Source organism: Hemitrygon akajei, chromosome 2 (assembly GCF_048418815.1).
Source record: "Hemitrygon akajei chromosome 2, sHemAka1.3, whole genome shotgun sequence".
In the NCBI taxonomy this organism is placed as follows: Eukaryota; Metazoa; Chordata; class Chondrichthyes; order Myliobatiformes; family Dasyatidae; genus Hemitrygon; species Hemitrygon akajei.
The window spans coordinates 152,400,428-152,413,384 of NC_133125.1; the positions used below are offsets into that span (position 1 = coordinate 152,400,428).

At 37.9% G+C, this 12,957-nt stretch overlaps 1 protein-coding gene across 2 annotated transcripts in view; it reads right to left on the reverse strand.

Moving 5' to 3' along the window:
- LOC140716971 (complement C4-like) overlaps window positions 1–12,957 on the reverse strand; it is a 128,260-nt gene that overhangs the window by 49,311 nt on the left and 65,992 nt on the right. For both annotated transcript variants that reach the window (XM_073030173.1, XM_073030181.1), the window contains exons 22-23: window positions 10,020–10,071; window positions 9,088–9,171 (exon numbers count right to left, since the gene is read on the reverse strand). In XM_073030173.1, the coding sequence (XP_072886274.1) occupies window positions 9,088–9,171; window positions 10,020–10,071 (136 nt within the window). The remainder of the gene's footprint in view (window positions 1–9,087; window positions 9,172–10,019; window positions 10,072–12,957) is intronic.

The window sequence follows — 12,957 nt, forward strand, 5'->3', positions numbered from 1 at the left end:
ATTATATGCAGACGGTTTATTACTACATATTTCTAATCCTGAGGAATCCATTCCTGCTGTTATATTGCTGCTTGCTCAGTTCAGTAACTTTTCTGGTTATAAACTGAATCTTAATAAGACTGAACTTTTCCCTTTAAATATGCAGGTTCCAATTTATAGACATATATCATTCAGATTGGTTACGGACTATTTCACTTATCTGGGTGTTAAAATTACTAAAAAGCATAAGGATTTATTTAACACCATTTTTTTTTTACCTTTAATAGACCAGATTAAGCAATTGCTTACTAAATGGTCCTTATTGTCGTTATCATTGATTGGTCGAATTAATGCTATTAAGATTATTATTTTACCTAAATTTTTATATCTTTTTCAAGCGGTACCAATCGTTATTTCCAAATCCTTTTTTGAAACTATTGACTCTAAAATTTCTTCTTACATATGACAGAATAAAAATCCTAGGTTAAGTAAAAAATATTTACAGAAATCCAAAAAGGATGGTGGTTTGGCACTGCCAAATTTAAGACTTTATTACTGGGCAATTAATATTCGATATTTAATATCTTGGACACAGCGTGTGGATATAAATGCAAGTCCACAATGGGTTAACCTTGAATGTAATTCTGTACAAGGGTTTTCATTGGTTTCCATCTGAGGGACTTCGCTTCCCTTTGTTCTTTCCAAATTGAACAAACAAATGGTTAACCCAATAATTAAATATACATTACAAATATGGCTTCAGTTTCATAACTTTTTTGACTTGAATAAATTTATTTTATCAAGTCCTATTACATCTAATTTTTTTTCAACCCTCTGTTATGGATCAAGCCTTTTCGGTATGGAAAATGAAGACTATAGTATGTTTTCATGATTTATTTTTGAATAACTGTTTCATATCTTTTGAACAGTTGTCTGATAAATATAATTTGCCCAGATCCCATCTTTTAGATATTTACAGATTAGAAATTTTTTGAATACCATGTTATCTACTTTTCCAATTTCATATCCAACCGATAACATGGAAAACATTTTAAGCTTAAACCCTTATCAAACGGGGTTAATAGCAATAATTTATGATATGATTATGAAAATACAGTCAGGTATATCTGATAAAATTAAGAATTAATGGGAGAAGGAATTTCAACTCTCCTTATCTATAGAGAAATGGGAGAAAATTTTTCAATTAGTTAACTTTTCTTCTATTTGTGCTAAACGTATGTTGATTCAATTTAAAGTGGCACATAGGGCCCATATGTCTAAAGATAAATTAGCTCATTTTTATTCTCATTTAAGTCCAATCTGTGACAGATGTCATTCTGAGGTAGCTTCTTTGACTCATATGTCTTGGTCTTGTCCTCTTTTGGAAAAATATGGGAAAGAATTTTTTGATACTATTTCTACAGTTTTGTGTATTGATTTACATCCTCATCCTATTACCACAATTTTTGGTCTACCAATGATGGTTTTACCCTCTTCAGCTTGTTGGATGATTGCATTTGCTACTTTAAAGGCTAGAAGATCCATTTTATTGAATTGGAAAGAGATTAATCCTCCGACTATATCTCAATGGTTTTCTCAAACCATATCTTATTTAAGCTTAGAAAAAATTAGAAGTGGTACTTTTGATCCCTTGGTTAAATTTGAAGAAACTTGGAGGCCATTTATTCAATATTTTCATAGAATGTAATTTGATCTTTTCTGATTCCTCTGTATTAACCTTAAATATAGGTAGAGGATCGGAGTTGACGACATTAATGCTTGTGTCCGATGTATATAACCATATAACAATTACAGCACAGAAACAGGCCATCACGGCCCTTCTAGTCCATGCCAAATGCTTACTCTCACCTAGTCCCACCGACCTGCACTCAGCCCTTAACCCTCCATTCCTTTCCTGTCCATATACCTATCCAATTTTTTTTTAAATGACAAAATCAAACCTGCCTCTATCACTTCTCCTAGAAGCTTGTTCCAAACAGCTACCACTCTCTGAGTAAATAAGTTCCCTCTCGTGTTACCCCTAAACTTTTGCCCCTTAGCTCTCAACTCATGTCCTCTTGTTTGAATCTCCCCTACTCTCAATGGAAAAAGCTTATCCATGTCAACTCTATCTATCCCCCTCATAATTTTAAATACCTCAATCAAGTCCCCCCTCAACCTTCTACGCTCCAAAGAATAAAGACCTAACTTGTTCAACCTTTCACTGTAACTTAGGTGCTGAAACCTAGGTAACATTCTAGTAAATCTTCTCTATACTCTCTCTATTTTGTTGATATCTTTCCTATAATTCGCTGACCAGAATTGTACAAAATACTCCAAATTTAGCCTCACCAATGCCTTGTACAATTTTAACTTCTCTGTGGATTGTCACCTTGTTGTGGTGGAGAAGCTTGTGTGGTCCTGAGATCCCGAGAGCGATGCCATCTGGAGCTATGCTCCTGGGAGGGTCACCCATGGCAGTAAGGTCGAGGGTGAGGTCCCTGACAAAGAACAATCCAACCAAACCTCAACGGTGGAATAGGCGGATGAAGTTGCTTTTGAACTCAACGCCTGTGAAGGCAGATGAAGGCTGCAACAAATCCATCAGCTCCAATCGTCGTGGTTTCCATGCCACTGGAATCAGTTGGCTGATTTGTGAAGTATCGTGTGCTTCTTGGAGTGCAATATCAAGTACACATTAAACAAATACGCACACAAGCGTCTTCGCTCTGTGATAGATCAATGGAACGAAGACCATCATCCTTGACCTCGAGGGATAGCCACGATGATGACGACAATTTTAACATTACATCCCAACTCCTATACTCAATGCTCTGATTTATAAAGGCCATCATACCAAAAGCTTTCTTCACCACCCTATCCACATGAGATTCCACCTTCTGGAAACTATGCACCATTATTCCTAGATCACTCTGTTCTACTGCATTCCTCAATGCCCTACCATTTATCATGTATGTCCTATTTGGATTATTCCTACCAAAATGTAGCACCTCACACTTATCAGCATTAAACTCCATCTGTCATCTTTCAGCCCACTCTTCTAACTGGCCTTAATCTCTGCAAGCTTTGAAAACCTACTTCATTATCCACAACGCCACCTATCTTAGTATAATCTGTATACTTACTAATCTAATTTATCACCCCATCATCCAGATCATTAATTTATACGACAAACAACATTGGAACCAGTACAGATCCCTGAGGCACACCACTAGTCACCGGCCTCGAACCTGACAAGCTGTTATCCACCACTACTCTCTGGCATCTCCCATCCAGCCACTGTTGAATCCATTTTACTACTTCAATATTAACACCTAAAGATTGAACCTTCCTAACTAACCTTCCGTGCAGAACCTTGTCATATGGACTTACTGATGACCATATAGACAACATGCACTGCTTTACTCTTGTCAACTTTCCTAGTAACCTCTTCAAAAAGTTCAATAATATTTGTCAAACATGACCTTCCACGCACAAATCCATGTTGACTGTTCCTAATCAGACCCTGTCTATCCAGATAATAATATATACCATCTCTAAGAATACTTTCCATTAATTTACCCACCACTGACGTTAAACTGACAGGCCTATAATTGCTAGGTTTACTCTTAGAACCCTTTTTAAACAATGGAACCACATGAGCAATACGCCAATCCTCCGGCACCGTCCCAGTTTCTAATGACATTTGAAATATTTCTGTCAGAGCCCCTGCTATTTCTACACTAATTTCCCTCAAGGTCCTAGGGAATATCTTGTCAGGATCTGGAGACTTATCCACTTTTATATTCTCTAAAAGCACCAGTAATTCCTCTTCTTTAATCATCATAGTTTCCATAACTACCCTACTTGTTTCCCTTACCTTACACAATTCAATATCCTTCTCCTTAGTGAATACCGAAGAAAAGAAATTGTTCAAAATCTCCCCCATCTCTTTTGGCTCCATACATAGCTGTCCACTCTGATTCTCTAAGGGACCAATTTTATCCCTCACTATCCTTTTGCTATTAATATAACTGTAGAAACCCTTTGGATTTATTTTCACCTTACTTGCCAAAGCAACCCCGTATCTTCTTTTAGCTTTTCTAATTTCTTTCTTAAGATTCTTTTTACATTCTTTATATTCCTCGAGCACCTCATTTACTCCATGCTGCCTATATTTATTGTAGATCTCTTTCTTTTTCCGAACCAAGTTTCCAATATCCCTTGAAAACCATGGCTCTCTCAAACTTTTAACCTTTCCTTTCAACCTAACAGGAACATAAAGATACTGTACCACAAAATTTCACCTTTAAATGACCTCCATTTTTCTATTACATCCTTCCCATAAAACAAATTGTCCCAATCCACTCCTTCTAAATCCTTTCGCATCTCCTCAAAGTTAGCCTTTCTCCAATCAAAAATCTCAACCCTCAGTCCAGTCCTATTCTTCTCCATAATTATATTGAAACTAATGGCATCGTGATCACTGGACCCAAAGTGCTCCCCAACACATTCCTCCGTCACCTGACCTATCTCATTCCCTAATAGGAGATCCAACACTGCCCCTTCTCTAGTTGGTACCTCTATGTATTGCTGCAAAAAAACTATCCTGCAAACATTTTACAAACTCCAAACCATCCAGCCCTTTTACGGAATGGGTTTCCCAGTCTATGTGTGGAAAATTAAAATCTCCCACAATCACAACCTTGTGCTTACTGCAAATATCTGCTATCTCCTTACAAATTTGCTCCTTCAATTCTTGCTCCCCATTAGGTGGTCTATAATACATCCAATAAGTGTTACTACACCTTTCCCATTCCTCAATTCCACCCAATAGCCTCCCTGGACGAGCCCTCTAATCTGTCCTGCCAAAGCACCACTGTAATATTTTCTCTGACAAGCAATGCAACACCTCCCCCTCTTGCCCCTCTGACTCTATCACACCTGAAGCAACAAAATCTAGGAATATTTAGTTGCCAATCACACCCCTCCTGCAACTATGTTTCACTAATAGCTACAATGTCATATTTCCAGGTATCAATCCATGCTCTAAGCTCATCCACCTTTCTTACAATGCTCCTAGCATTAAAATAGATGCATTTAAGAAATTCTCCACCTCTTACTCTCTGTTTATCCCTAATGGTGCAAACAACTTTATTATCTTTTTCTTACCTTCTCCCCTACATCTTCAGATTGAGTGCTCCCCTTCTCTATCACCTGCCTATCCTCCCTCATACATTGTCTACTAGCTTTCTCTATCTGTGAACTAACCTCCTCTCCCCTAGTCTCTTCAAATTGATTCCTACCCCACAACCATTCTAGTTTAAAGTCTCTCCAATAGCCTTAGCAAATCTCCCCGCCAGGATATTGGTCCCGCTAGGATTCAAGTGCAACCGTCCTTCTTGTACAGGTCACACCTGCTCCAAAAGAGATCCCAATGTAACAAAATCAGTCCAGCTTTGTTTAGTTTAGTTTAGTTTTGTTTATCTTGTTTTTAATTTTTCAATTTGGGTTTTTTTGTTATTTTTTTCTTTTTTTTCTTTATATCATGTTTATATTAAGAGTTTGGGAGGTCAACTATATTGGTGTTACTTATAGCTTATATCAACATGTATAATTACCAATAATGTAATCCCACTCTTTTGTACTATTATGACTGCCATGTATACGTATTTAAAACTTAATAAAAAGATTGAAACAGAAAGCACACCTTCACAAAACATTGTCACAGTTCTTCACTGCTGCCATCATGAAGAAGGTACAGAAGCCTTGGGAAGCACACCCCCAGGATCAGGAACAGTAATTACCCCTCCACTATCAAAGTCTTAGACCAAATGGGATAACTTCACTCAACTTCACTTATTTGAATTATTTCCACAACCAACAAACTTACTTTCAAAGACTCTCCATCTCATGTTCCTGATATGTTTTGTCTATTTATTTATTTATTTATCTATCTATCTATCTATTTATTATTGTATTTGCATAGTTTGTTGTCTTTCACACAGTGCTTGAATGCCCAAGTTATTGTGGTCTTTCATTGATTCTAATATTGTCATTATTCTATTATGGATTTGTTGTGTATAAGAAAAAAAATGAAGAAGAAAATGAATCTCACGGTTGTCAATGGTGACGTATATATATATTGATAATAAATTTACTTTGAACTGTTCAAGAACCTGAGGACTGCGTTGTTGAACCTTGAGGGATGGGTCTGAAGGCTCTGGTACCTCCTGTCTGATGGGAGCAATAAGATGGTGGGGGTCTATGTTGAAGATCTTGCCTTCTTAAGATATCACCTCTTATGGCCCTCTGTGATGCTGAGGGGAGCTGTACCAGTCATGGAAATGACTGAGTCCACTACTCTCTAAAGCCTTGTGTTCCTGTTTAGAGTCCCCAGACCAATAAATCTTTTCAACTTACACTGAAGTCTTAACTTGCACCATCTTTTCTCCTCACTGTCTTGTATAACTTATCTGAAATGTACACTCAATGGCCACTTTATTAGGTAATTCTGTACGCCTGCTCATTAATGCAAATACCTAATCAATCAATCATGCGGCAGTAACTCAATGCATAGGACCATGCAGACATGTTCAAGAGGTTCAGTTGTTGTTCAGACCAAATATCAGAATGGGGAGGATGTGATCTAAGCGACTTTGACGGTGGAGCGATTGTTGGTGCCAGACTGGGTGGTTTAAGTATCTCAGTATTGGCTGATCTCCTGTTATTTCATTTATTTAGCTAGTTTGTGCAACAGTGCAGAGAAGGCCCCTCTGGCCCTCCAAGCACCCTGCAGCAGGAATTGCTGACAAACAGAATTAACCCTAACCTAAAATGGGACAATTTACAATGATCAATTAACGTAACCTGTACATCATTGGGGTATGGGAGCACATGGGGACAACCCAAGCATTCCATGGGGAGGATGTACAGACTCTTTACAGAGGATGCTGTGGTTGAACCCAAAACTGCAGAATGCCCTGAGCTGTAATAGTGTAACAGTCAGCATGGTTACTGTGGTGTCTACATCGCCACGCAAAGCAGTCTTTAGAGTTTACAAGAGAATAGTGCAAAAAACAAAACACATACAGTAAGTGGCGGTTCTGTGGGCAAAAACGCCTTCTTTCTGAGACAGGGCAGAAAAGAATGGCCAGACTGGTTCAAGCTGACAGGAATGCCACAGTAACTCAGAAAGCCGTGCGTTACAACAGTGGTGTGCATAAGAGCATCGCTGAATGAACAACATGTTGAACCCTGGATCAGATTGCTACAGCAGCACGAAAACCACGAACACACACTCAGTGGACACTTTATTCAGCATAGGAGCTACCTAATTGTGGCCACTGAGTGCATGTTCTGTGCATTGTCCGTACCGACGTGCCAGTGATGTTGCAGCAAGCAAGTTCTTCATTGTATCTCTGCCTCACCCGTACGTGAAAATAACACCATCCTAATGATGGGAAAACACAATTAATTGCTCAACCAATGAACATAGGGGATGTTGAAATAGATTGTGACAGGTCTGAGCACCAGGTATATCCAGCTCTTAATATTTTGATATTAGAAACATAGAAATCCTACAGCACAATGCAGGCCCTTCACGTCCCTACCTCAGAACTACCTAGGCTTACCCATAGCCGTCCATTTTTCTAAGCTCCATGTACCCATCCAGGGGTCTCCTAAAAGACCCTATGGTACTGGTTTCTCAGAATCATAGAAATTGTATACCAGCAGTTAAAATGGAAATATGTAAAGGATCACTCTATACTTTAGGGGGTGGGGGGGGCAAGTGTTGCTATTTCAAAATAAGGCATCCCCCGTTTGATACAGAAAAGAGTTGAAATTTTAACTCAGATAGTCTTTCGAACTCTCTTCCTTCAAGGGCAGCAGAAGCAGAGTGTCAGTATGTTTAAGCCAGCGATAAAAGACACCCCCAGTAATCTTGACAGTGAACAGGGATATTTTCAGGTCTAAATAGACTAACCCACTTCTCATTCACCTTTGCAGAACTTACACTATATTGTGGTAAATTTTCCAGTGAACCCGGTGAGTTCAAAAGGACCACAAGAACAGGGCCTCCAATGCATTTAGACCGAAGACAGGAACCCAGGTCCGAGGGGGTTTATTGGGAGTGGGAGAATGAGGTGCCCAGTGAGTATAAAAGGAATACCAGAACATGGGGAACAGAGAATTGTTTGAGTTTATAAGGACTGTAATAATGGTGACTCCAATGTGCAATCAGGGATCCTGGTGTGTTTGAATAGCAGAACTGCATTTAACCAGAGTGTAGGATCAATGGCTTGAGTACATTTATACAGTGTGTGAGAATCAGGGCCCGGTGAATTAAAAGAGAGTGTGGGAAATAGGTTCTCGGTCTGTGTAAAGAGAGAGGAAAATGGGATCCCTATTACATTGAACGGGAATATTCCCTGGTAAGGCAGATGCCAAAGGAAATCGATTCGAATTGCCACTCATCGGCAATGTTCCCTCTAATGTGTAATGACCAGAATGCGCAAAAATCTTGTGCTGCGTAATTTTTTGCTCGGTGACAACAACATGAGCGCACTGGATTTTGAAGTGGAAGTAAACCTGAAGCTGTTCAAAGGATAATAAACTACCAAATCCAGTTTGTTGTTCATTGTTTAAAAGAACACTTCTGACTTAAAATCAAAATAATTAAGCCAGTTCTAAAATCTGCAGACAAATCATTGCAAACTTGACGTTGGCAACACAGTACACATCAAAAACCAGGAAAGGAAATGTGATTGTGTATGATCATGAAATATACCTAACATGCCAACGAAGCTGTGGGTGACAACCTTTTGCGGGCAGTTTAAATTCCTTTGTGCGCCAGAAGCAAAAGATGCACAGCCTTGAGGGAACATTGTCCTCAGCTTGTCAGAGGTTTACTGCAGCAACAACGCAGCAGTGAATGGTTACCAGAGTGAGGTGGGACGGCAGACACCTGTGACTGCTGGGCTCACAATGATCTTATTGACGGTGGGGGTGGCCGGATCGATGGACAGAGTTTGTTGATTGTGGGAGGTGAATGGCACACATGGTTACTGTCCTCACCTTTCCTCCTCTGTCAGTAGCTGTACTTACCACTGGCTCGAATATAAAGGTAGGACTCAGTGTTTGGGATCATGTTGCTCGGTTCCTCTTCAAAAATCTCATAGGTACTCCTTGCTGATAAAAAAAAAATAGAGAGTTGAAAGTATGAACCTTGTAAGAATGTTAGCACCTTCTACAAAATCTCAAAATCCCTTGGGAATCTAGGAACTTTAGCTTCTACTTTGCATTCTGTAAGCTCCATACAATGTTCTGTGATGTGGCTGGACGTATTGTACTATAGTGTAGTGGGTGGGCTCCTGGACCAGTAGCCTAAGTCTTGAATTTGGTGATACGAGGACCACAGTGTCAGAGGAGGAAATTAGATTCTACTAACTCAATGAAGCTCTGCAAATTGCAGGAGAAAGAATAACTTCAGCAATATTCTGACTGTCAGGCAGCCCATGAACGTCATTCAAGGAAGGAAGTCCACATCCAGGGCAGCTGTAACTATGGACCCACTGGTGCAGTTCATTATTAAGAACCTCCTTAATTGTTCAGGGACAATTAAGCATGAACCGTGTATGGCAAAAAGTTAGAATCTGTGATGTTGAGAAGGAAATATTTTCCAGGACAAATGGCTGAAAATCATCCTATTCTTGTCAAGGTAATGCCCAGGAACAACAGGTCCTAGTACAGGAGATGGGTGCAGATGGGTCACTGATACCATGCACAGACATAGTTGGCCAAAAGACCTCTGTCTGTGCTGTTTGACCCCATACTACCCTCTGCCCTAGTTCAGAGACAATGCCTTGTTTTAATGGGTTTAGAGCTTCCTCTCTACAAGATCTGAAGCCACAGCTTCTGCCTCACAGGTTGTCAAATGACAAGAAAATGTTAAGTTTCTCTGAGTTCTTCATCAGCTAGGAAGATCCATTTTGCACATGCGTGATAGAAGAGAGGATTCCAAATGCACCTAATCTCACCTTTTGGATTAACAAAGATGCTTTTCTCTTCAGTCTTCAAGACACCTTCTCCCTAGATGAGGAATTGAGGAACCACATGAATAAACAAACTTACCAACGCTACCTGTCATTATGTTCAGCAGCAGCACTGCTTATGGTTGTTCTTTGCCCATCTAATGCTTGCTGGGTAACGTCCTCAACAGAACATATAACAGTAGAGCACAGAAACAAGCCATTCAGACCAGGATGTTTGTGCTGACCATGAACTAATCCCATCTTTCTGCTTAAAGTCCATAACCTTCCATTCCCTGCCTGTTCATGTGCCCATCTAAGTACCTCTTCAATGTTAGTATCAGATCTTCTTCCACCACTTATCCTGACAACAGTTCCCAGGTACCTACCCCTTGTGTGTAAAGGACTTCCCTCATAAATCTTTAAACTTTTCTCCTCCTCACATTAACATTAAGTCCTCTAGTAACTAACATCTCCACCCCAGCAATATAACTCTGATTACCTGCCCTTCTTCTACCTCATATACATTTATACATTTCTATTAAATCTCCCCCAATCTCTGACACTCCACAAAATAAAAAACATTGATTATCTCAAAATGACTCTTGAAATTCCAATTCTCAAGCATGTTTAATTTTATTATTAGATATCATTCATAAATTCAATAGCTGTTTATCAATTATAGCTATTAGCCTTTTTTGAAGTGGTTTAAGATGAAAGAGAGTGTCTGTCATATTAGGTGGATAAGCAGAAGGATAATTTGGCAGCAAGCCACATAAAAAATTCCTAATTTGTAAATATCTAAAAAAGTGTACAGTAGATAAATCATATTTATCCACTAACTGAGAAAAAGACATTAAACAATCCCCTAAAAACAAATCTGAAAAAGTTGTTATTCCCTTGTTTTTCCTAATTTAAAAGGCCTTATCCAAAATTGATGGTTTAAAAATAATTAAAATAGATATTACTAGAAAGAACAAAATTATTTAACTCAAAGAATATACGAAACTGAAACCAAACTCTTAAAGTATATTTAATATTAGGATTAAAATCTTGTCTACTAATCTTAGAAAACAAAAAGGGAAGAGGTGCTCTCAGTAAAGAGGCCAAAGAGAACCCCTTCGCCAAGTTTTCCTCCAAATCCAACCATGAAGGACATTCATGCATGTCTGAATAGTTAGTCCAAAAAGTAATATATTGAATATTAATTGCCCAATAATACATTCTAAAATTTGGCAAAGCCATGCCACCATCCTTTTTGAATTTCGGCAATAAAGGTTTACTCTCTCTAGGATTTTCATTATTCCAAATATAAGATAAGATTATAGAGTCTATTCTATATAAAAAAAAATGTTTTAGGGACAAAGGTAGGAACTGCCTGAAATGTATATAAGAATTTCAGTAGAACTATCATTTCAATAGCATTAATTCGACCTATTAATGATAACATCATAGGCAACCATTTAGAAAGCATTTGTTGGGTGTAATCAATTAATGGCAGAAAATTATACTTATACAGGTCATTAAAATTTTTAGTAATTTCAATACCAAGATAAGTAAAGTAACTTTTCACAATACTAAAAGGTACTTGATGATATTGATCCAAATAATTATTAATAGGAAATAACTCACTTTTATGTAAATTTAATTTATATCCAGAAAAACTGCTGAATTCAGAAAATATAGATAGCATAGTGGGAATAGATTTCCTAGGATCTGAAATATAAACTAACAGGTCATCTGCATACAACAAAACCTTGTGTACTTTGTGCCCTCTCTTAATACCCTGAACAGTATTAGAATCCCTAAGAGCAATAGCAAGGGGTTCTAAAGCCAAGTTAAATAATAAAGGGCTAAGAAGACATCCCTGTCGAGTACCTCTGTATAATCTAAAATAAGGAGATTTTTGATTATTAGCTATAACCACAGCCATCGGGACTTGATAGATCAATTTGATCCAGGAAATAAATCCCGGACCAAAATTAAATCTTTCCAAAACCTCAAATAAGTAAGACCACTCCACCCTATCAAAAGCTTTCTCCACATCAAGAGAAACAACACATTCAGATTCTTTAGATGGAGAGGAGTAAATAATGTTTAATAATCTTCAAATGTTAAAATGTGAATACCTATTTTTAATAAATCCAGTTTGATCATTGGAAATTACACTAGGTAAAACACTCTCACGTCTATTAGCCAAAATCTTAGAAAGAATATTAAAATCCACATTCAGTAAAGAGATTGGTCTATAGGAAGCGCATTCAGATAAATCTTTTTCTTTTTTAGGAATTAATGAGATTGATGCTTCATAAAAAGTTTTCAGGAGGTTCTAAGAGGATATAGAATCAGTGAAAATTTGCCATAAATGAGGTGTAAGTATTTCAGTGTAAGTCTTATAAAATTCCACTGTATATCCATCCGGTCCCGGAGCCTTACCTGGTTGGGAAGAGGATATAGCCCTTGCTATCTCCTGTTGTTTAGTAGGTGCATCTAATGTATTCATATCTTGGATAGAAATTTCGGGTATATTCAATTTTTGCAAAAAGTAATATTGTCTGAAAATTCAGATTTATAAAGGTTAGAGTAGAAATCCATAAATACCTTATTAATTTCATAAGGATCTATCGTTTTGGTTCTATCAGGTCTTTGTATTTTCAGGATCTGTCTTCTAGTCATGGTTGCTTTTAATTGAGCAGCCAATAATTTGCCTGACCTGTCCCCATGTATGTAAAATTGACTTTTAGATTTAAGAAGTTGCTACTCAAAGGGAAAACGCAAAAGCAAATCATGCTGTGTTTGGAGTTCCACCCTTTCCTTATAGAGATCTTCACTAGGCATTACTGAATAAACTTTGTCTATTTATTTAATCCTATTGGTAACTGCTAGAAGCTTCACCTTGGTTTTCCTTCTTAGACCTACTGAGTATGAAATTATCTGTCTCCTAAGA